Here is a 23,666-nt window from a genome sequence, read left to right as displayed (position 1 = left end):
GGGGGGAAATGGACCCAGGGACACTCAGCCGCTGCCGGCTCCTAGGCTCCAGCAGCAGCTCCCAGCTGCCCCCAGGTCCCCACCTCTACTCTCCCCACCCCCCCTGCCCACTCCCACCGAGGGCCGCGGCTCCTGGTTGTCCGTGCCGCTGCGAGGCCTGCACCTCACAGGGCTGAAGTCCAAAGTTCAGTGCCTTCGCTAAGCACACGGATAAATATGAACCTTGGAGAATTTCCCCAGCTCCAATGTAAACAGCAGGCAGGGGCCTGATTCACTGGCCGCTGGGGCCAGGATTGGGGGGTGGGGGTGCCCACAAGGCTTGACTGGTGGGGTTTGGGGGGGCGTGGGTGCCAGGAGCCCTGGGCTCGTGGCTGCTGCCCGGCGAGCACCAAGCAGCCCTGTGCAGTGGGGGAGGCGGCGGCAGCCGGCTCGGTGGCCCTGGGCCGCGTGGCCCGGTGGTGGCAGTGGCGGCGGCAGAGGAGCCATGGTTTCTAAGCTGAGCCAGCTGCAGACGGAGCTCCTGGCGGCCTTGCTCGAGTCGGGCCTGAGCAAAGAGGCGTTAATCCAGGCCTTGGGTGAGCCGGGACCCTACCTGGTGGCTAGCGAGGCCCCCCTGGACAAGGGGGAGCTGGCCGAAGCGCCCAATGGGCTCGGTGAGACACGGGGCTCGGAGGAGGAGACGGACGATGATGGCGAGGACTTCACGCCGCCCATCCTCAAGGAACTGGAGAACCTGAGCCCCGAGGAGGCAGCCCACCAGAAGGCCGTGGTGGAGACCCTGCTGCAGTAAGTTACCCCGCCCCTAGCGCCTCCAACCTAGAGATCAGGAAGGGACCCCACAAGGGCTCAGGGTGCAGGTAGGGGGCTGATCCTGTACAGCGCCAGGTCCCGCTGCACCCCAGGGAGCTGCGAGATCCTGCAGCCCCGTGCATGTCGGGCTGTAAGCCTGGGTGCTGCCTCCAGGCAGGGAAGCCCCACTGAGGAGGGAGGGCTGGGCCTGGGCTACGGGGGGGGCTTTCCACCACGCTCACCTGAAGAAGCTGCAGCCTTGAGCGGGAGCTGCCCTGCTGCCTGGCAGGCCACAGCCCCCGAGGAAGCTGCCGGGTACCATGAGAGGGTCTGGGGTCTGGGCTCACCTGGCTGGCTCCCCATCTCCAGGAGAACTGACTGGGTCCCACAACCCGCGGCCTCCCCTCTCCTCAGCAGAGCTGACCTGGTTACTAATTACCCATGCACTTTATTATTTCTCTTTTGTTTTATAAATTTATAAAAGGCCCTGATAAGGCCTGTGATCATTAACTTGGAGAGACGTGGCCTAGAGAGGCCTGGGGCCAGCCAGCCTCCCATCTGATGGGGGAGGGGGTACAGGGTGGGGAGAAGGTGGCGTTGGGGTTGCAGGGACCACCCCGCTACCACTAGGATTCAGCCGGTGGCAAGGGGGCCTGGCCAAGGCCTTCTGGTTCTTGCAGTGGCACTATGGGGTTGGGGGGCTAAGGATTACTTCTCCCAGTGTTGAGATGGACCGTGGAGGAAGTAATTCAAGAGGCTGCTCCCAGGTGGGGAAACTGAGGCAAGGAGGCTGGAAGGAGCTTGACTGAGCTCACTGGAATCTACCCTGGGAGGGATTGACAGTCACGAGGGGGCCTGGGGCTGGTGGGGGATGGGAGGGGGTGTCAGAGGTCTTTTCTGTCCAAGGTCCTGATCCCTGCCGGGCTAGGGGTGGGGGGGAAGGTGGATCCCAGCCTTCCCAGAGGCCTCCGGGAGCTTCCTGGGGGCCTGGGAAGAGGGGGAGGGGAGCAGCAGGGCCCCCTGACTTGGCAGCAAGATGAGGGCAAAGGGCTCCCGCGCAGCAGGTAGGGGAGGGACAAAGAGCCAGGCATTGCCAGACCCAGGGCAAGGGCGCCTGGGGTGGGGTGGAGCTGGGCCTGCTTGTTCAGAGCCCCAGACAGGACCAGGGGGCTTTGGGACAAGAGGGTGGTGGTGGGACAGGGGGTACCCGGGGGTCTTTCTTACCTGGATGGTCGTGGCCTCTGGCTCAGCAGCCCCCTGCAGTGGGGCGCTGGGGCTGGAGGGGGAGGCTTGATCCACAGAGCCGGGGATGGAGAGCAGAGGTCAAAGTGCTCCCTGAGGACCAGCAGGGCCTAGACGCTGAGGGAGAGAGGGGGAGACAGGGCCCAAGAGACAGGTGTGATGGAGAGGAGAGCCAAGGAGGACTGAGGGGAGAAGGGGCCCAGGAGAGAAAGTGAGGCTGCCGGGCTCCCCTCCCAAGCAGTATGCGGGTTTTCCTGAATGCTAACAGCGTGCTGTTTACTTTCCATTTAAATTTGAGATGTTGCTATAAATTATCAACCAGATCCTGTTCCCGCAGGGTTTATAACTAACTACCTGGGTTACTTATTGTTCAGGTAACAAAGGGATCTGAAAACGCCCCACAGGATAAAAAGGGGGAGGCTGCCGGCTGGAGCCCCCAGAAGCCTGGGAGACCCCTGGGAAAGCCTGGGCCTAGGGGATATCAAAGCTGGAACCGGCAAGGAGAAACGGCTTCCTGAATTCCTCTGGGAGCTGCTTCCTTGGGAAGAGGCTGGGGCGGGGGGTTCCCGGATCCCAGGTCTCCCCGGATACCCCATGTTGGAGGCCACAACAGAAGCCTGACTTCTTTCCCCAGGCCTCACCGTTGGGCTCCTGACAAGTCTCTTTCACCTCCTCCTGCCTCAGTTTCCCTACCTAGACAACAAATAGAATCCCGACTCCCTGTTCTGGCTCTGTGCTTCTGGTCCAACTCTGACTTTTCCTTGCGTGTCTCCCTCTCTCCTTCTCCTTAGCTTCTGCTCCTCCTCGCCTGGGCCTTCTTTTCCTGTGTCTCCCCAGGGCAGGGTCTCCTCCGGCACCTTGTCTACACCCCCTCTTCCTCCCTGCCAGCCCGCCTCGGGCAGCACTCGCTTCAATCCCTGATGGGTTAGTGTCTGCACCAGCTCGTGTTCTACCAGGGGCAGAGAGAACAGTACCTCCCCCAGGACCAGGCCTCACGCTCCTAACAGGGGCTGGCGTACAACGATGAACACACAGGTGGCTGAGCTTCTCCAGCTGGCCAGGGCCCAGGAGAGTGAGGCGTGGCCCCAAGGAGTTACCGAGAGCCAGGGTTCCTCCTTGCGTGTCCTCCCAGCTCCTTCCTGGCACTAGGCAACTTAGGACTCAGCCATGGAACTCTCTGGCCCTTTTAGCAAGGGACACTTGGACCCAGCAAGATGGTAAGCAGGGCAGGACAGAAGAGCCACCCGCCTGGTGGCTCAACTCCCGGTCCTGCCCACTCTACAAGATGGAGTTGACAATGTATCCCACCGGGTCCAGTAGGAGGCTGGGGGCGGGGGAGAATGCACAACCCACACTCTTGTTTTAGAGGGGTAATTGAGAGGCACGTTCAATGCCCAAGGTGACTTTCAAAGCAGGAAGCCAGTCTAGGACTTGGGGCTGAGTCCTCCTACCCTACACTGTACACAGAGGGAGGCTCTGTGTCTGCCTGTGGCAGGTGTGCCTGGCCCCTCCTTGACCTTGCTTTTGCTGTACACCTTGACTGTGAGCTCAACAGAAGGACTGCCTCAGACATGTGAAACATCGCAGGCCCATTTCACAGCTGAGGAAACTGAGGCAGGTGGAAGTTGGGCAGCTTCCTGAGGCTATTTGGATGCTGAGTGGGCAGAGCTGGAGTCCAAGCTTGGATCTGAATGCTCACAATGAGAATTTGGCTACTCCCAGGCTGAGCATCCCAGTTGCACAACCTTGGGTGTCCTGAGAACCAAGGAGTCACAGACCAAAAGGCCTAAAGCCTTGGACATGAGGTTGACCTTTGAGTAGGTGAGGGGAGGAAATACAGGCAGAGCTTCACCTCTGGCTTTGCAAGGAGTAAGGGGTCCCCAGGATTGCATAGTCAATGACAACAGTGAAGGTGATGGGAACTGAACCCCCGTGGCATACCAGGCCCTACTCAAAGTTCTCTGTGTGTGAACCCCATACCATCCTCCCAGGGACCGGTGGCAGGGGAGGGGTTGGCATGAGTTTGCCCTGGGTTACAGAGCAGATGTGACCTGGGCGCATACCTACAGGGGCTGGGGCACCAACTGTGACAGCAGGGGACACCAGAGACCTGGCCCTAGTTCTGAGCTGGGGAAGCTGACCTGCAAAAGGAGTTGGGTTCTTGGAGGCAGGGGAAGGCAAAGGAAGAAAGAGAGAGAGAGAATGAACGAGATGGATAGCGGCAGATGGGAAATCTTCAGTCTGAGCCTGGAGGCCCTGCTGGAATAGGCAGCCCAGAGGGTGGTGGCGGAAGTGGGGAGGAGGGAGGCAGCTGGGCAGCCGCTCTGCCATCAGATAAGTGTGTTTGCTTGGAGAGGCGTCAGGCTGGACTTTGTACTGCCCTTCCCTCCTGGCTCATTTGTACCCATAGAAGAGGAGGGGTGGGGGAGCCAGGGCCCTCAGATCCCCTGGAGTCCAGAAGCCAGGGAGAGGATTCAGGGCGGGTGCCACCTTGGACAAGCACCGTCACCTTTGAGAGCCTCCATTTTGTCATCTATGAAATGGGTGTGGGGGTGACACCTAGTTCCTGTGGTTCCTTTAGGATTTAAATGGCCCCCAGCACAGGGTCCAGCCCAGAGTGGACCTGCAGGAAGCAGGCTTTCAATTATACATGCCGGGGACCCAGCTATCTCAAATGCTGACCCGCTGAAAGGCACCTGTCCCCATTTTCTCCCCATCCTTGACTTTCTGGAAATGGCTGATGATTCAGGAGAAAGGAACCAGAAAGTCGGTGCTGGCACACGGAGGACTCCATGCCTTCATGCCTGGGACGGGCGTTGGCAGGGCAGTCAGAAATGGGTGACCTCTGGGATGCTGAGGGCTGGGTGTCGGGGTTTCCAGTTGGCATCTAAGCATTGTGTCTGCTGGGTTTGAATCCTGCGGGATGCAGGCAACCACAGCTAAACAGTTGCACCTGCACTGTCCCCTAAGAACAGCATCACAGCAGTTTGCAGGATGTTGATATCACAGGAGCTGCCGGGTATCAGCAGGTGTCTGCCAGTCAGGTGACTGGAAGTACTCGGGACCACATCCACAGGCTACACATACACACTAAGCCACTGATTGCAAGGGGCCTGTCATCCACTGAGTCTGGTATCTGCAGGTGGCACTGGGACCCAGTCCCTGTGCATACAAAAGGCATCCTGCATGCAGAGATGGTGGGTCCTTCCCTAGAAGTACTTCATGTGCAAGAGCACAGTCCCCTCACCTCGTCCCCAGCCATCTGCTGTTGATCTATCCATTGGCCATCTACCCACCTGTCCATCTGTCCAGCTGTTCACCCACCCATGCCACGTGTACACACTCACTCATTCACATATACACCAATGGTCAACTTGAGGTCAGGAGGTCCATCTTGGATGCTGGGAACCAGACAATTCCTGCCTACAGGCGTCTACTCCCAGTCCCTTACAGGGGCTAACACAGCCAGGTGGGACAAGGGGAGTAACTTTAAAGAGGCCCCAAAGGGGAGGACCCACACTCTACCCCGACATGGCCTGTGAGCATCAGCAGGCAGCCCAGCTCTGTGTGTCCATGCACCTCTCAAGTCTCTGTCCCCAGGTCTCTGTCTCCATGTCCCTGTGTCACTGAGTGACACGAGTAACAACACCTCCCTGTCTCTAAGGCCAAGGGTAGGTTCCCTGATAGCTTGCTTTCATAGTCTTTAGCCCCAGGGCTGGCAAGAGCTCCAGCACCCAGAGCCCTAACCCCACCTAAAGGGCTAACAGAGTCCCCTGACACCCCCTGCTGAGCAAACACTGTTCTTGCCTTCGGCCCAGGGAGGACCCATGGCGCGTGGCCAAGATGGTCAAGTCCTACCTGCAGCAGCACAACATCCCGCAGCGGGAGGTGGTCGACACCACCGGCCTCAACCAGTCCCACTTGTCCCAGCACCTCAACAAGGGCACCCCCATGAAGACACAGAAGCGAGCGGCCCTGTACACCTGGTACGTCCGCAAGCAGCGAGAGGTGGCCCAGCGTAAGTAACTGCTCCAGCTGTGTCTCCCCTGGCAGGACCCAGAATGTGCCCTACTCAGAAGATGGAGCAGGAGGCTTCTCCACTTCATCCATCCATCCATCCATCTTAGAGCTCCATCCATCCATCCATCCATCCATCCATCCATCCATCCATCCATTCATCCATCTTAGTGCTCCATCCACCCACCCACCCATCCATCCGCCCATCCGCCCATCTGCCCATCTGCCCATCCACCCGCCCATCTATCCATCCATCCATCCATCCATTCATCCATCCACGCATCCAACCCATCCATTTGTCCATCTGTCCATACATACATACAGTCACCCACCCACCCATGCATTCATATATCCATCCAGTAATACACCTCCACAGATAGGAAATGGGAGGAAGAGGAGAGGTAAGAGATATAGATCCAGAGAGAGAGAGAGAGAAAGAGAGAAAGTGAGAGAGAGAGGTGGAGGGGGGGACCTTCTAGTGTTTCACTTCCAAAATGCCCACAATATCCAGGGCTGAGTCAGGTCAAAGCCAGGAACAGGATGCTCAATCCAGGTTTCCCATGTGGGCGGCAGAGACCTAGTGACAGGAGCCATCACACTTGTGGTTGGTCCAGCTCTCTGCTAATGGTCTGGAAAAGCAGTGGAGGAGGGTGCAAGTGCTTTGGCCCCTGTATCAATATGGGAAATCCAGAAGAAGCTCCAGACTTCATTCAAGTGTCTTCACCTGCCCATGAACGAACATTCTCTGCTGCAGGGCCCCACCTGGTGTGGACACGACACATGAGTCACCATAGCCCTGTAAGGCTTCTTTGTTGACCAAGCTTTTCGGGTTGGCCTGGTTATTGATGGCCTTAGCTGGGCAATTTGATTTTCATATTTTAACATTTATTTTTAACTTTTATTGCAAAATCAGATACACAGAGAGGAGGAGAGACAGAGAGGAAGATCTTCCCTTTGATGATTCACTCCCCAGGTGACTGCAATGGCTGGCGCTGTGCCAATCCAGAGCCAGGAGCCAGGAACCTCCAGGTCTCCCACAGGGTCCCAAGGCTTTGGGCCATCCTTGACTGCTTTCCCAGGCCACAAGCAGGGAGATGGATGGGAAAGTGGAGCAGTTGGGATATGAACCAGCGCCTATATGGGATCCCAGCAGTTGCAAGGCAAGGACTTCAGCTGCTAGGTTACTGTGCCAGGCCTATGATTTGATTTTTAAAATTATTGGAGGTTTAGGGACCAAATTCTAATGTCTTGGGTCCAGATCCCTGCTCGCTCAGGGCCACTCTGGGCCAGGGGGGAGGTTAGGCAGAAGGCACATGGCCAATTGGGAGTCCTAGTGGGTGGGTGCTGAAGCCATGGATGCTGGGAGTATTGGAATCTGGGCCATCTGGGCTTCTAGAAACTTCTCCCTGGGATACTTGTGTCCACTCTGGCTTCTGGCATTCAGATGGCAGAAACCATCTCCCTCCCCTCCTTGTCCCACTTCTTTAGTGGCCTGCTTAGGGACAGTCTGAGAAACAAGTTTCCAAAAAAAAGTGTAAAGACCTGGAGAGGGCTCTTCCTGCCTGGCTCACACTTGCATTTGAACCCTGATTTCTGAGTCTGGGAGGTTGATGATGGCTTTCAATGTCCTGAGAAGGTGGCTCTCATTTCTGCTCTTCTGTGAGACCCTGGCAAAGCAGGTGATCCTCCCTGAGCCCCAGCTTCCTTGGCTGTGAAGTGGGGACAGCTAGGCTGCCGATCTGAATAAATGCTAACACTTACCCACAGCCTTGCATGGAGAAGGGCTCAGCCATCCCATCCTGGCTTGGGAGAAACTGTGCAGGTGTTGATTGGTGATGTCTGTCTTAGTCACAGGTTAAGACAGGTAGTGGCAATGTCAGTACTGGATCTGAGTTTCGGTTCCAGACTCCTCTCAACAACACCTGGGAAGATGAAGAAGGCAGGGCCTGGTCAGGAGTGCGGATATGGGGAGGAGGGCGCGGCTTGTGCCCCCACCCTCCCTAATGGCTTACTGTGCCTCCAGAGTTCACCCATGCAGGGCAGGGAGGGCTGATTGAGGAGCCCACGGGCGATGAGCTGCCCACCAAGAAGGGGCGGAGGAACCGTTTCAAGTGGGGTCCTGCGTCGCAGCAGATTCTGTTCCAGGCCTACGAACGGCAGAAGAACCCCAGCAAGGAGGAGCGGGAGACACTGGTGGAGGAGTGTAACAGGTGGGCAGGACTGGGCTGGTGCAGGGCTGGGGAGAGAGAAACAAAGGGACCTTGGCAGCACCTGTCTGGTCCAGGGAGTTGACAGGGCTCAGCTGCTATTCAAGGCTTGAGCCTAAGTCCATCCCTAGCATCCCACACCCATCCCAGCAACCCTTCAGTGGCTGCTTATGTCATGTCATCCCCTCTGCAACCCTATGGCTGGTCTGCCCACTTTCTGAATGGATAGACTGAGGTGGTCAGAGAGGCCAGGACACTCGTCCACTAAGGTCACATAGCAGAGCTGACCTTGGAACCTAGATGTGCCAGCTTGAAACCTCCTTGGGTCCCTCCCAACCCGAGGCAGCTCTCTGAGTCTGGCGTGGAGGTTCATTAGTGGCTGTCTCTGCAGGGCGGAGTGCATCCAGAGGGGGGTGTCGCCCTCACAGGCCCAGGGGCTGGGCTCCAACCTCGTCACGGAGGTACGGGTCTACAACTGGTTTGCCAACCGGCGCAAGGAAGAAGCTTTTCGGCATAAGCTGGCCATGGACACGTACAGTGGGCCGCCACCGCCAGGGCCAGGGCCAGGGCCTGGGCCGGGGCCAGCGCTGCCTGCCCACAGCTCCCCGGGCCTGCCCCCACCTGCACTCTCCCCCAGCAAGGTCCACGGTGAGTGCAATGTGGGCAGCTGGCTGCTTGGGTAGAGGGTGGGAGAGCTGGGGAGGTCGGCCCCAGACCCCATAGCACTTCTGTTTGGTTTCCCTCCACTCCCTGTTCCTGTCAGCTCCATCTTACTTCACCAGTCATTCCATCCATTCTGCTTTCCTCTCTAGCCCACCCACTCCATCCACCCTTCCTTCCTTCTCCATATGCATTCTGTTCACTTTCTTCCATATATTTCATTCCATCAACTCTTTTATCAAACCTCTTTACCCACTCCACTGTTTAAATCTACTCCTTATCACCCCACTCCATCCATCCCCATTCTTCTGTATCACCTCACTCCATTCCATTCTATCTTGTTGCCTTCACACCACTCACCTCCACTGCACCCATGGCACTTAACTCCATTGGAGACCCAATCACTCCATCTCTTCCAACGCACCTCAGTCCATCTGTCCATTCCATTCACACCACTCTGTCCTTTCTACTCAACCATGCCTCTGTATCTGCACTGTTCACTCCACTCTACTCCATTTCATTAAATTTACCCTAACTTCATATGGGTTATTTCAATTCAATTCATTCATTTCAGATCACATCAATTCATTTATGTTCAACTCATTATAATACCATTTATTTCATTTTAGTCTGGTACAGTTGAATCAAACCCATTTCCATTCAACCCATTCAGCTTAACTACATGTAATTCAATAAAAATTCAGTTAATTTTGCATAGCTCAGTTCAATTGAATCTAATTCAATGTAATCCAGCTCAACTCAATCAAGCTCGATTCATTTCAAGCAGAGTCTGTTCAACTCATTCCAGCTCAGCCGATTCCACTCACTTCATCTCTTTGTTTCATGAGCTTCGCTTTGGTCCGGTTCCATTGTCTCCATGAAGTACCGACAGCACTTGCTTTCCAGGAGTTGACAGCAGCCAGCACAGGGCTCAGCACAAGCTGGGTGCCCAAGCAAAGCTTCAAGGCTGTATGAGGGCATGGGGCAGGTGGTCTGAGCAGACCCATGAGGTTTGGAGTGCGGTGGGCGTTGGGGGGCGGGGAGGGTGCTGAGTCCTGCCCCTGCTCTCTGTTCCCCAGGCGTGCGCTACGGACAGCCTGCAACTAGTGAGGCTGCAGAGGTTCCTTCTAGCAGTGGGGCGCCCCTGGTGACCGTGTCTACACCCCTGCACCAAGTGTCCCCCACAGGCCTGGAGCCCAGCCACAGCCTGCTGAGCACCGAAGCTAAGCTCGTGAGTTGGTGCCTACCTGTAGGGAGAGACTTCCCCTCTGTTTTCCTTGGCTGGGGAGTTGGGGAGAAGTGTCCTAGAGCAGCCTCCAGAAAGGCTGTGTGTGGGCTGCCCTGACGCAGGCTGGCTTCCGCTCGCAGGTCTCAGCAGCCGGGGGCCCCCTACCACCTGTCAGCACCCTGACAGCATTGCACAGCCTGGAGCAGACGTCCCCAGGCCTCGGCCAGCAGCCCCAGAACCTCATCATGGCTTCCCTGCCCGGGGTCATGACCATAGGGCCTGGGGAGCCTGCCTCCCTAGGCCCCACGTTCACCAACACCGGTGCCTCCACCCTGGTCATTGGTAAGCAGTGGGGGCATTGGGGAGGGGATGGGCAGCTCTTGCCAAGCCAGGAGCCGGGGGAAGCCACTGGGCTTCAATTACACATTCAGAGCCCCTGTCCTGGGTCTTGCCCCAAGTCATATCCTGAAAAGAGAGCTGAGTGTGCAGGCAACAAGCAGGCACAGGAATCCTGTGAAGGGCTGGGGTTCCAGGCCTCCCACAGGATGGAGAATCACAGATGCCACCTGCCCCCTGCCGTATGCTTTAAACAGGCTCTGATCCAACGGCAGTGCTAAGTAACTGGCTTAAGGCTTCCTGGTTCAGGAATAATGGCAACACAAAAGCTTGCTCATGCTCAGTACAGATACAAGTTATTTCCCCGAATGCATATGGAGCCCAGAATGAGGGGGAGAGTAAAAAAGTTTGCAGGAAAACAGAGCAGGGCATGAACATTTGTGCTTTCTTGGTCTGTTTTTAAACCTAGAAAATGCTGTGTGAATGTATCCTATCGCTCAGTGTTAAACACAGATAGGGAGCTGCCGAGAGACAGGAACAGCCTGAAGTTCTGGGGAACGCAGTTTGACCACCCTGAATGCAGTCAGTCACTGGCCACGCCTCCTAGCCAGCCTGGGGAGGAGCTACAGGCTCAATAAAGGGGTGTGACTGGCCAGTGCCACTGACTGATCAGTGCTGGGCTGTTTTTGGATTGTTCTATCAACCCCTGGGTTCTGGCAGGATGGGGTGGTGCCTGCCAATGGGGCGGCTGGAAGACCCAGCTGACTCCCAGCTCTCTTGTTGCAGGCCTGGCCTCCACACAGGCGCAGAGTGTGCCGGTCATCAACAGCATGGGCAGCAGCCTGACCACCCTGCAGCCAGTACAGTTCTCCCAGCCGCTGCACCCTTCCTACCAGCAGCCACTCATGCCACCAGTGCAGAGCCACGTGGCCCAGAGTCCCTTCATGGCCACCATGGCCCAGCTGCAGAGTCCCCACGGTGAGTGCCTCTTGGCAGGTTTCAGGTGCAGCCACACGGAGTCTCACATGGAATGCCACAGCAGCATGCATATAGTGGTGCTGCCGCCCTGCCCTTCACTTACACACCCCTGCCCACAGCACCTGTGCCATATACAGGGTCTAGAATGCACAGGTGCTTAGTACACAGCTCCTGGGCCAAGTGCAGCAGCTGTGCACCTGTTCCTTCTGTCGTCCCCAGGTGACAGGCGCTAGAGTTGTTTCTTGGCCCCGCTCAGGCTCCAGCCCCAGCTGAGCAGGTCCCAGTAGTGGGGGACAGGGCTCACACCCGTTACTCAGCCGCTGCCCTGGACACCCTCCCACATCCCACCCAGCAGGGCCATCCAGCACGCCCCACGCTCCCCCTCCCCTGAGCGCCTGGTGTTTTGAGAGAGGGCTCCAGGCCGGGCCAGGGTGCCATGTCTGTGTCTTTCTCTCTCCTTATGGCTCTCCTGGGTGGGCAGCCCTCTACAGCCACAAGCCTGAGGTGGCCCAGTACACTCACACGGGGCTACTTCCCCAGACCATGCTCATCACGGATACCACCAACCTGAGCGCCCTGGCCAGCCTCACACCCACCAAGCAGGTAAGGCCCACGCCTGCCCAGCCCCGCCTTGGTCCCGGGTCCCAGTCCCCGCCGTGCCGAGGGCTCACGCCTGGAAGCTGCTCTGTTCCCCTAGGTCTTCACCTCTGACACAGAGGCCTCTAGTGAGTCTGGGTTGCATGCTCCGGCGTCCCCGGCCACCACCATTCACATCCCCAGCCAGGACCCTGCTGGCATTCAGCACCTGCAGCCCACCCACCGGCTCAGCACCAGCCCCACAGGTGAGCAGCCCTGGCCTCACCTGCCTCTTTGCTGTCCCCGGGGGTGGGCAGTGGGTAAGCAGGTGAGCACGAGCAACAGGGTCGGGGGGGAAGTGCGCCCAGCTCCGTGGGTGCAGCCTGTCTCGCAGGAGCTGCTCACTGACCAGAGTGAGGAAAAAGATGAAGCAATGCAGAGGCAGCAGGTGGAGAAAAGGTGGGAAGGCAAGTGGGGCTCATCGTGGCCCACAGGGACTCCTGGTGTCGGCTCTGCCCCCAGCTTGACACTTTCTGCCCGAGTTGCCACTGACATCAGGAGAAACTCCCCCAAAGCACTGGGGTGTGGGCTTCCAGCACACCACAGCCACTCAACCCACTCCTGTCCACACCCTGAGGGATACTAGGGGCCCTAAGCTTGCAAACCGCGAGGTGCAGGTAGAGAACGGGTGCTTTTGTGCTGCCGGGCCTGCAGCGACCGCTGCAGACTGACCTTAGGTCACTTGTCCTCTGGGAACCCTCAGGGTCCCCTAGTCAGCCCTGGTGGCTGTAGTGATAGCCGAGGGAACCCCCTGCCCCAGCTCCATGCTTTACTGGGGGGCAGAGCCAGGACTGAACAAGGGGCCAAGCTGGAAACCCATTCTCTTAACCTCCACCAGTCAGGGTTCTTCAGAAACTTGGCACTCATGGGCTGTGCTGGCAGAGACATCAACCACGGGGCCTGACTCGCATGACTGAGGACCAGCCAGCACGCAGCCGGAGGGCAGGCCGGCAGGGCCTGGGGGGTACGGCAGTAGCGAGCTCAGGCACAATTCCTTCATCCCTAGCAAGCATTGGTGTTTGCTCTTAAGGTCCTCACCTGCTTGGGGAAGGCCGACCCCCACCATCCGGTGTCACCTCCTTCTTGGGGCAGGCACCCAGCCTGGCAACCCCAGTCCCTGTGCTCGCATCCGAATGTTCTAATGGCAGCTTCTGCTTCTGAGCCCAGCTTCCTGCCAAGTCCCCCTTGGGTCCCTGTCACTCCCATGGGAGACCTCCAGTCACTGTGGGCATTTGGAGGGAGTGAACCAGCAGACACGAACTACCAGCTTAAAATAAACAGGAAGGCTAGAGAGGACAGGAGCCAACCGCAAGAGCTTACTGTATCTGCAGAATACTTTATGAGTAACTCAGACCTCCAAGATCTGGGTTGGGTTCAGCCCAGCCGGTGCACAAGGCCACCACCCCACACCACACGCCTTCTTCTGGGGCGGCCCAGCGCCTGGCTTGGGGGGGTCCCCCTTGAAGACTAGAGGGTAGAGGTGTGGCCTTAGGGTTCCTGGTATCTGCTGGCTCTGGGATGTGGCATGTGGCCCTGTCTGCCACCCTGCAGGCAGGCAGGGAGAACCGAGTGGGCCTGGTGGAGCCCACACAGTGTCCTCTCCCTCTGCAGTGTCCTCCAGCAGCCTGGTGCTGTATCAGAGTTCTGACTCCACCAACGGCCACAGCCACCTGCTGCCCTCCAACCATGGCGTCATCGAGACCTTCATCTCCACGCAGATGGCTTCCTCCTCCCAGTAACCATGGCAACTGCCTCCCAGCGGCTGAGCCCTGGGACAGCACTGCCTGCTTAGGGGGCCGTACAAAGGCTGCGGCCCGCATGGCTTGCAGGGACCTCTGAACCTGTCGCCCTTCTGCTGCTCCAGGAACCTGGGCCTTGGTCCCACCTTGCTCGTCAGCCATCCATCCCACAGGAGGGCCCGGAGGCACCCCAACCCGACAGCTGCTTCAGCTGAACCTGAGGGGGCTACTGGGAGCTGAGCTCATTTCCTGGCACGAGGTGGAGCTGCCGTCACTGCCTCTGTGATGCCATCGCGCTACGTGTAACACAAGGGGACTGCCACCCCCCACACCCTGTCCCCTTCTCAGGACACAAACCCAGGCAGCTGCGACCGCTGAGCTCCGAGGCTCCAGGTCATCGTGGCCACATCCTGTCACCCGTGCAACCTACCAGGCCACTCCACGCCACCCCGGCCCCATCTGTAGCCACTGCTGTCACAGGCTCACAGAGGTATTTTGCCCGAGTGGCGACTGTGCAGCAGCTCAAGCTGACAGAGCAGGAAGCAGGATTCTCCCAGCCTCCCTCAAGCCCTCTCCTAGGCCCCAGGACCTGCAAGTTGCCCAGACGTTCATTCTCGCCTGAACATCAGGTCTACAAGTGCTAGCCTAGTGTGTGACCTGGGAGGGGAAGCCCATGTCATGGGCCAGAAGTTGTCCTTGCTCCTGCAGAAGCCAAGACCACATCCTGGGGCAGCAAAGCATGACCAGCTGAGAGCTAAGCGGTGACAGCCATGCACAGGAGCGATGCTCAGAGCTGTGAGCTGGCTGGGCTAGTGCCTGGGCCACAGGCTCAAGGCTGAGGTCCTGAACGGCTCCAGGAGGGACACAGCAGGTGCATGGGGGCCGGAAGACGCATGGACTCACTTCCATGGGCCTGCTGCCAAGAGCAGGGAGGGTCTTCCCTGGATGGCTGAGGGGGCCTGGGAGAACCAGAACCTCCTGCAGCTTGTAGCCAGCTAAGGGAGAGCCTGTATGTTTATTTAACTTTTAGTAAAGCCAAAGAGAAATGGACTGGAAACGTCTGGCTTGACCACAAGTTGCTCAGACGGGAATGGGCAGCTCAGGGGATCCTGCGCACCTGCAGGCTTCCCTTGTTACTGAGGCAAGGGTGGAGGGAGGTGTAATGGGGGTGGGGAGACAAGGAGTTTTCTCTCTGCCTCTGCTCGTTCCAGCAGAGCCCCTTTTGCTTTATGGGCCCCAGTTTCCCCCGCCTCACGTAGCTGCTGCTGGACAGGGAGACAATATCGAGGCTCGGTCCCTCACAATGTATTTCCCATGCAGCTGGCCGAGTGCAGCTGCCCACATGTGTAAACTTACAAAACACAAAGTTAGACCAATGGGCACAACTTCCTGCTTTCCCAGCCTGGTTCTGTGGTGGCTACGGGGATCCCTTCTCTCCCAGCCTGCGTGGGCTGGGGAAGAGAGGCTCAATTTCCTTGCCCACCTCGGAGACCACTGGGAGATACTGGCCATTTGCCACCAGCCCTGAGCCTTGGAACCGTGGAATGTTCTGGTACTGGGTCTGCCTTGGCCCTTGGAGGGAGGTAAGGCTAGGCTGTCTCACCCTGAAGCCACTCTTCTGCCCCAACCCCTGGGTGGGCTCCAGTCATGATCAAGGTCTCGTGGGCCAGTCCAGCCTTGCCAGCCAAGTCCCTGACCTTGGAGAGGCGGGCATGAAAATGTCCCACCTCCAGGGTGCCTGTCCTCAGTGCTGTGGGGCCCTGTGCCCGGAGACTGGGTCAGTGTGCTGGCGCGGCCTCTGGGCTTGCTGTTGGTGATGGGGGAGCAGTCTCATGGGCCTTCCTCACCTTTTTCTTCCTTTTCTTCTTCTTGGTCCCCAAGGCTGCATGGGCCCCGTTGGCCTTGCCCAGCCCTTCTTCCTGCTTCTGGACCGTGGCCCCGGTGGTAGCAGTGGTCACAGCTGAGTCAACATCAGCCACCTTCTGGGCTTTCCTTTTCAACTTTTTCTTCTTCTTTTTCTTCCTGGTCTCCTCCTCCTGCTGGACGGGGCTGTGGATGGCTGACTCCTGCAGGATGTCAGAGGCGGACACGGCGGCCTCCTGGCACCGTTGCCATTCTTCGTCACTGTCCTCGCTGCTGCTACAAGGGAAGAGTGGCCAGGGTTAGCTAGAGGCAGGCGCCCATGGCTGCTCCTGGTTTGTTCCAGGCAGCTGGTGGGGGGCGGGGCTGTGGAGGTAGGCAGAGAGCAGAGGCTGGCTTCATCAGGGACCCACATCCTCTGACCCTCAGGATGGCACCTGTAAAGTGGGCACCTTGCCGGGGCAGGGTTCATGACAATCCTGGGGGGACAGGCACGGCAAGGTGGTGTCCAGCCCAGCATGGAGGGCCATGGAGTACTAAGGGCACAGGGCCAGCAGCAGCATTCTGCCCCCCACGCACTGTCACCTTCCTCCAGCACCCCCAGCTTCTCCTAGCCCGGCCAGTGAGGAAGGCTGCGCGTGCACGCACGCTTTCACCTGGAGCTTGGGGGCTGTCGTTTCCTGCGGGGTTGGAGTTCAGCTGCCTTTCCAGAGTCTCCGGGGATGGACGTGAAGAAGAGACGGAAGCCTAGGAGTTAAGGGGACAGAGTCAGGCCTGTCACATGTCAGGTGCCCTGCTCCCCCGGAGGGTTCTGCCACCCTCCATCCTGTACCCTCACAGGCTGAGGCCTGGCTGGGAGGGAGCCTTCAGGCTCCTGGAAGCCAGCAGAGGGTTCTCCCACCCCAAGTTCGCAAGGGCCCTGGGAGGGCGATGCTCAGATATTTGGGCGGCTGAGGGAGTAGGGATGGTAAGCCTCAGGCCTGCAGCTGTGTGCCCCATCTCTCCCCTGCCTGGGCAGAGCTGACAAGGAAGGGAACTGCATCAGGATCTAAGGAATGACAAACTGATTTTTATTGGTTTGAAAACTTTTATTTATCAGAGAGGCGGAGAGACAGACATCCACAGAGAGAAGTTCTACCATCTGGTTCACCCCCCAAATGCCCACACTGGCCCAGCCCGATGCTGGGAGCAGGCAGCTCCCTCCAGGTCTCTGGCATGGCTGGCAGGGGTCCAGCAATGTGAACCACCCCTCCGCTGTCCCCCAGGGCGTGCACTACGGGAAGGTCGGTGCCCGGGGAAAAAGCTGGCTCTGAAGCTATGGTCTGGGACACGAATACCACCCGCCCTGCCATGGCCGCTGGGACACAGACGTGAGCACTCACCGTCGTCCTCCGGGGCCTCTCTCTGCACTGTGGTCTTTCTCGGCTCCCTCACGACCTCGGCGATGCTAATGGAGCTAGGAGGAGAGGAGAGGCTGGCGTATAGCACAGCGGGAGGCCGGGCAGTCCAGGACCGTGCCCTGACCTCACACAGTGGTTCAAAGCTGGCCAGAAGGTGCACCTGGCAACTTCCAGAAACGTTCCTGGTCCTTGTAAGCAGTGGTGTGAGTGCCGCTAACACCTGCAGGGGCCAGGGGTGCTGGCAGCCCTGAGATGTGAGACCAACACCTCCCCAGCCAGCACCAAGAACCAGCAGGTGGAAACCGCCAACGGCAGCAACAAGGGGAAGCCCTGATCCAACAGGAAGGCCAACCAGGCACCACGTCCATCTCTGGTGCCAGGGAGGACCAGCTCATGGTACGGAGGCCGTGGTCACTCTGAAGTCAGCCTGCCTCGGCTGCACACTGCTGCCCTCCCCGAATGCCTGAAGTGTCCCAGGCAAGGCCACGGGGACTCTGAACAGCACTTGTCCTTCAGTGCAGCCAGTCTCAGAGCCTCATCTCCTCCCGCAAGGCTGTTCGGCCTTTGCCAGTCTGGAATGTGGAGCTGCGCTCACTGTGGTTTTTATGCAGTGTCTCCCAGAGTGGTCAGGAGGCAGGGGTCTCTGTGCTGGACGCTTGGTGCTCAGGGCGGTGATGCTGGGAGGAGCTGGTGGCACCTGTAAGGGGCAGGGCCTCATACAAGGGGCCCACACAGGAACCCAGAGAGCTACACACAGTGGGTATACAGTGGGGTATGCTGGCTCCCCTCTCACCCTGCGAGCCCTCTTGCGTGGGCCCCTGCTGCGATGCCACATGTCACACTGTGACGGAGCTAAAGAACTCCCCGTCTCTTACACCGGCCCAGCCTCAGATGTTCTGCTGGAGCGACACAAAGTGGCTTAGTGCAAGCTCCAGTCTTCAGGGAGACAAACACTGGGCCCATCAAGAGGCCTTGGAGCCTCGAGCACATGGTCACGGACCTTGGCCTCCAAGGGCACATGGGTGTGCAGACTGCAATGCCATCTAAACCCCTCTGCTGGGGGGAGCTCCTTGTCCCAGAGCCACACGCTAGCTGTGCTGAGGTCTCGACTGTGGTCCCTACAACGCACACACAAAACCGTCATCTCCTGTGGAGATGCTATTAGGAAGGGGCATCATGTTCTGGGGGCAGAGCGCCCATGAGGGGGACCCACGCTCTTAGAAGCAGCTTCAGAGCTCGGAGAGGGTGGGCTCCCCACCTCCACCATGTGCTGGGGGGCGGTGCCTGCTGCTGGCAGGATGCCCCATTCTGTTCCAGTGACCCAGACCTTGTCTTGGCACCCTCATTGGCAATATTGATCCAAATGAATTCTTACCCATGCTGGGGAACTTGACATAAGAGAGCTGGCCCAGGACCGGCACCTGTAGGGCTCTGGAGATACACCAGCTCTGTCCTTCCTGGAGCTTGTGTAGTGGGTGGGAGTGTCTGCCGCCCAGGGGCCCTCCATCACCCTCCGGCTGGCAGGATGAGCCCGGGGCTGAGGGCACAGACAGGGAAGAGAGCAGGTGGCTCCTCCCTCCCCGTGACTGCGCAGGGCCGCCTGCTGGCTGGGATGTACACAAGGTGCCCGCAGGAATACATGGGCACTGGCAGCGCTCCACCCACACAGCCGGTAGACACCCAGGCGGGTGAGTGTGCGGATGAATTCCGCAGCCGCCTGCTGGGTTTCAGGCTGTGGGAACATTCCCACACCGCAGAGCTCCCCCGAAGGGAACCGGTGGCATAGGCTGAAGTGGCAAATAACAGGGTGCGTGCATGTTTGAATGAAAACACAGAATCTGGCTAGTGGTCCTGATGGCTGCAATGGTACCGGCCCCACCCCGTTGCCCAGGTCCCTCTGGCTGTGTTGCAGCCTGGCGGAGAGGTATGGAGCGTACAGGAGAAGCCTGGGCCTCTGGGGCTCGTCCCGTGGGCATCCAGGAAGAGAAAAAGCGCATGCGTCCACTCACCTGTCCAGCAAGGCTCCCAGCTTCTTGGCCACGTGGGCTCGGAACTCGGGGGTGGTCTGCAGCTCGTTGCCATCTTGCTCATGCTCGTCTACCCGGTGCCTGCAGCACACGCATGGGCTGGCCTGATTTCCTGCTGCCCGGGAAGCCGTCTCCGCACACGGGAGCTGGGTGTGCCTTATCAGCTCTCATAGCCCCGCGCTCCCATGTAGCACTGATGGATGCACACACGTGCGTGCCCACACACACACACACACACACACACACACACACTTACAGACCGACAGTAACAGTACCTGAGGCTTGGCTGGGAGGCGGGTGGCTGGCTCTTTGCAGCACCTGTGGAAAAAAATCAAGCCGGGAATGGAGGGGCACAGTGTTGGAGGCGTTGCAGTGGCTGCAGCATAACGGGCACACGGCAGGCCAATTCACACAAGCCCGGGTGAGGCATGGCTGCGCGGCCCAGCGCTGGGCTTTTACTGCCCTCTGCCTTGAGGTGCAGGTGGACCAGCAGGCTGCCACTGGAAGCGAGTGTCTGGGTATTTTCTCTGTATGGTGGCCTGCCTCTGGGTCTGTTTTGTCTTTGTACCCCAGCTCCTAGCACAGGGTTGACTTGAAATCAATGTTATAACAGTGAAATCCAGCTACACCAGGGCACTCAGTAAGTGCATGGGGAAATGAAATGGAAATTTAAAGGTTATTTTGGTACCAAAAATGTTTGAAGTCCATGCATGGACAAGAGCAAAGGGGTACTGAAACCGTGAGGAGAAAACCATTGTGGTGGTGTCAGAGGTGAGGGTGGGAGTGGGTAGGGCGAGGGACACATCTTGGGGAGCTGTGAGTTCTTTATACAAACAACCCTGCTTTGCCACCGCCTCCTCTGGGGCCTGCCTCGGAAAGACTGTTTTTTAAAAGATTTACTTTTATTGGAGGGACAGATCAGATTTATAGAGTGAACAGTGACAAACACAAAAATCTTTCATTTGCTAGCTGACTCCCCAAATGGCTGCAACAGCTGGAGCTGAGCTGGTCTGAGGCCAGGAGCCTCTTCCGGGTTTCCCACTCGGGTGCAGGGTCCCAAGGCCTTGGTCTGTCCTCTGCTGCTTTCCCGGGCCACAAGCAGGGAGCTGGATGGGAAGTGGAGCAGCTGGGACATGAACCAGCACCCATGTGGTATCCCAGGATTTGAATGGGGAGGATCAGCCAACTGAGCCCTTGCATCGGGCCCCTGAATGAGGTTTTAAATGGCACATACTGTTTCTCAAAGAAAACCAGTGTCAGTGAAACTTGGTGATCATGAAAATAAACGACTTGAGTAACACACAGCTCCACGCCTCCCACCTGGGGGAGGGATTTAAGTTCAGATCCTAAGACCTGAAACCCACCGCCAGGTCCCCCATAGTAACATGTCCCCTTGCTATCCCGTACCCGGGGCTCACTGACCACCTCCTCAAGCCCATCCTCCAGCACCTCTGGAGTCAGACTGTAGCTGCTGGGACCCAAGGTGGGACAGTGCAGGACCCTCCATACGCTGGAGCTCACGCCAGGCCCACGATGCTGAGCCCAGTACAGTTACTGGCCACTGCTTGTGAGGCCAGGACAGCCAAAGCCTCAAGATCTCAGCCGCTAATGGACAAATCGTGGATACGGGCGCCCTCTGGTGCTCAAACAGCGACAACACACCAACACAGCAGGCTTGCAACAGACCTAGGCTTAGGTCGCCGCCTGGTGGTGAAATGGTGGAAGTGTCCACAGCTCAGAGAAAAGTGGAGCGCACAGCAGATGATGTAATGCTAACAGGGAACTATGGCCTCACGTAATGAACCAAGTAAGACGGGGGGCTGGCACCGAAGCGCAGTGGGTTAAGCCTCCAAATGCAACACGGATATCTCACATGAGCACAGGTTCGGGTCTTGGCTGCTCCGATTTGTAGCTCTTGGGAAAGCAGCAGAAGCTGGCCCCTGCATCTATTGGGGAACACCTAGATGGATTTCCAGGCTCCGGGCCCAGCTCTGGCTATTGTGGTCATGTGGGGAGTGAAATGTCTCTCCCATTCTCTTGTAACTCTGCCTGTAAAATATCTTAAAGATGCGACTCAAAATCACAATGCCATCTCATCACATTCCACTGCATAGCTATCAACAGGCTGACAGTTACAAAAGGGCTGGCAAGGAGGCAGAGAACACGGAACGCTCACACTGTTGTGGGGTCGGTCAGTGGTGCAGCACCCTAATCCTCCACCTGCAGTGCCAGCATTCCATATAAATGCGGGTTTGTGTCTCGGCTGCTCCACTTCTGACCCAGGTCCCTGCTTGTGGCCTGAGAAAGCAATAGAGGAATGGGCAAAAGCCTTGGGTCCCTGTATCCACGTGGGAGACCAGAAAGAAGCTCCCAGCCCAGCCCAGCTCTGGCCACCGTATTTGCCGAGTAAACCATGGGAGGGAAGATCTCTCTGCCCCTCCTTCTCTAATTCTGCCTTTCAAACAAAAACTTATTTTAAAAAATTTGATTTTTTTTCCTTCCCAAATTTTAGGCTTGGGTGTGTTCTACTACGAACGGGGGCATCTTGGCACAGTGGGGAGAGCAGGCTAGAGATGCGAATGCGAAGGCCGCGAGGAGGAACTGGTCACAGAACGCAAAGAGGGGATGGTCGCAGTGTCAGTCCAGTCAGGAGCGCTTCACCTGGCCCGGGGGGAGCCGCACAAACCCAAAGACCCCCGGGTGCCAGTGGTCTCGACTGGCATAACAGGTCAGCCGCCTGCACCTTCAGTCAAGACCCCTGCCTCCCTGGACCCTTCCCTCGGCACCCCTGCCTCCTGGCAACCCCTTCCTCACCCCCGTATCTCGGACCCACACGCGTCCGTCGCCCAGCCTCCCCCAGCACAGTCTCCTACCGCCTCCTGTCGTCCCGGCCCCGGGCAGGCGCTGCTCCAGGCCCCAGGCCGGCCTCGCGGCCTCGCGGCACCGCGCCAGCTCCTCAGCATCGCTGCTGCTGCTGTCCGAATCGCTCATGGAGCCACTGGGCGCCGCCATCTTGAGAACCCGCGAAGGATTGTGGGAAAGCAACAGTATGCGCACTCTCCAGGGCAGTTCGGGGAGCGCATAGCATTGTGGGGATTGTAGTTTTCAGTCTCTCCTCGACTTCCTGGTGATGTTGAGTTGGGGCTTAGGGAGCGGTTGATAATTAGCTCATAGGGAATCCCAGGGGTAATTAGGTCACAGCTGAACCCTCATGAATGGCGGCAACGCTCTTCTGCACGAGAGAGCTTCGCCCTTTGCACCGTGTAAGACCCAGCACCTGGGGAATCAGGGCTAGGTTTTTCACGACTTGTTAGACCTGGCAGAACCTCCTTCCTGCTCTTCCCACTGTCCAGCATGCTTGTTTATGAGTCATCCAGTTTGCGGATCTGTGTTCTGGAAGCCTGAATGGAATGTGGAAGTAGCCTATTCTTCTGGAAAGAAGGCGTTTCCCATCACCTACGATGTGGGCTGGCATTGTAACGGTCATGAAGATGAGGGCTCCAAGAGTCTGACTGTCCCAAAGGCAACAACAACAACAACAACAACAACAAACAACAACAACAACAACAACAAACCTGGGGATTGCAAAGATTCTTGTTGCCAAAGTGCCTGGAGCTGTGGAGAACCAGTTATGAAGTGTGCTGTGTGAGATATGCTAAGCGAGTGAAAGTCGTGTAGCACTTATACCTATGCTTGGAATGCTGGTTCAGGTCCCGGCTGCTCCACTTCCTATCCAGCTCCCTGCTAATGCACCTGGGAAAGTAGCAGAAGATGGCCCAAGTGCTTGCACCCCTAGAACCATGGATGGAAGTCCAGACTTCGAGCTTCATCCAGGCCCAGCTCGTGTGGCCATTTGGGGAGTGAACTGGTAGATGCAAGACCTCTCCCTCCCCTCCCATCTCTGACACTCTATCTTGCATAGAAATAGACATAAAATGTTTTAAAAAGAAAAAGGCAGCGCAAGGTTAAAGGAAACTTTTTATTGTTTGACGGGAATAAATTCGATCACATTGTTGTTCTCCCACTGTCTGTGGGGTATTAGGTGATGCAATGTGAGGGTTTCAGGCATAGAGGGAATTGTATTATTGTTATAGCTTATTTTCAGTCTTTAAGACTTTGTCTCTTTTTGTCTCAGTTTCCCTCCAGGGCTGAGAACCTCAAACAATCAAGCAACAACCACAAGGTGTTCTTTTGCTGGCAGCAGAAGCCAAGCAAAGAGCATCTCTGTGAGAGCCGAGGCTTTGGGGGTCCCAGCCCGCAAGAGCAAAGGGATCCAGCACCACCCCTTGCCTATGGCCAAGACTGTCAGGCAGGCAGGCAGGCAGGCAGGCAGCGACATGGGAAAAGCCTGGTAGTGGCAAGAAGTGGAGGCTTCCATGAGTGCCCACGAAGAAGGTGGTTGGTGTGGGATGGCTGTGGGCCCTGGCTCCCTGGCAGCAGGGCACCCCACATGGCTGGTCTGGGAAGCTGATCGGGCTTCCTCTGGTTGGCCCTCGAATCGGAAGTAGATGGGAAGTAGATGGGAAGTAGAGGAGCTGGCAGCTCTT

At 57.7% G+C, this 23,666-nt stretch overlaps 2 protein-coding genes across 8 annotated transcripts; one reads left to right on the top strand and one right to left on the bottom strand.

Moving 5' to 3' along the window:
• The first annotated feature begins 484 nt into the window (after nt 1-484).
• On the top strand, nt 485-13,832 carry LOC121168021 (hepatocyte nuclear factor 1-alpha). The gene is made up of 10 exons (XM_040997782.1): nt 485-786; nt 5,850-6,049; nt 8,072-8,258; nt 8,647-8,903; nt 9,995-10,146; nt 10,284-10,485; nt 11,266-11,457; nt 11,939-12,060; nt 12,155-12,299; nt 13,705-13,832. The coding sequence occupies exons 1-10, from the start codon at nt 485-487 to the stop codon at nt 13,830-13,832; spliced, it is 1,887 nt and encodes a 628-aa protein (XP_040853716.1).
• Nucleotides 13,833-15,125: 1,293 nt separating this feature from the next.
• LOC121168022 (protein CUSTOS-like) lies at nt 15,126-22,131 on the bottom strand. 7 transcript variants are annotated; one of them, XM_040997783.1, is made up of 6 exons: nt 21,993-22,131; nt 19,344-19,437; nt 19,102-19,218; nt 17,075-17,148; nt 16,349-16,439; nt 15,126-15,965 (listed from the first exon to the last, which is right to left on the bottom strand). In XM_040997783.1, exons 1-6 carry the CDS (start codon nt 22,129-22,131, stop codon nt 15,611-15,613), a joined length of 870 nt encoding a protein of 289 aa, XP_040853717.1. In that variant the 3' UTR covers nt 15,126-15,610. The 7 variants fall into 7 exon arrangements, with proteins under 7 accessions (XP_040853717.1, XP_040853718.1, XP_040853719.1 ...); XM_040997784.1 differs by having other exon boundaries at nt 15,126-15,968; nt 19,102-19,200; nt 19,395-19,437; XM_040997785.1 differs by having other exon boundaries at nt 19,102-19,200; nt 19,395-19,437.
• Between the last annotated feature and the right edge of the window lie 1,535 nt (nt 22,132-23,666).

Source organism: Ochotona curzoniae, unplaced genomic scaffold (genome assembly GCF_017591425.1).
Source record: "Ochotona curzoniae isolate NIBS_2020 unplaced genomic scaffold, NIBS_Ocur_1.0 patch440, whole genome shotgun sequence".
NCBI classification, from domain to species: domain Eukaryota; kingdom Metazoa; phylum Chordata; class Mammalia; order Lagomorpha; family Ochotonidae; genus Ochotona; species Ochotona curzoniae.
Note: the sequence above shows the minus strand (reverse complement) of the source record. Positions and strands in the feature narration are given on the sequence as shown.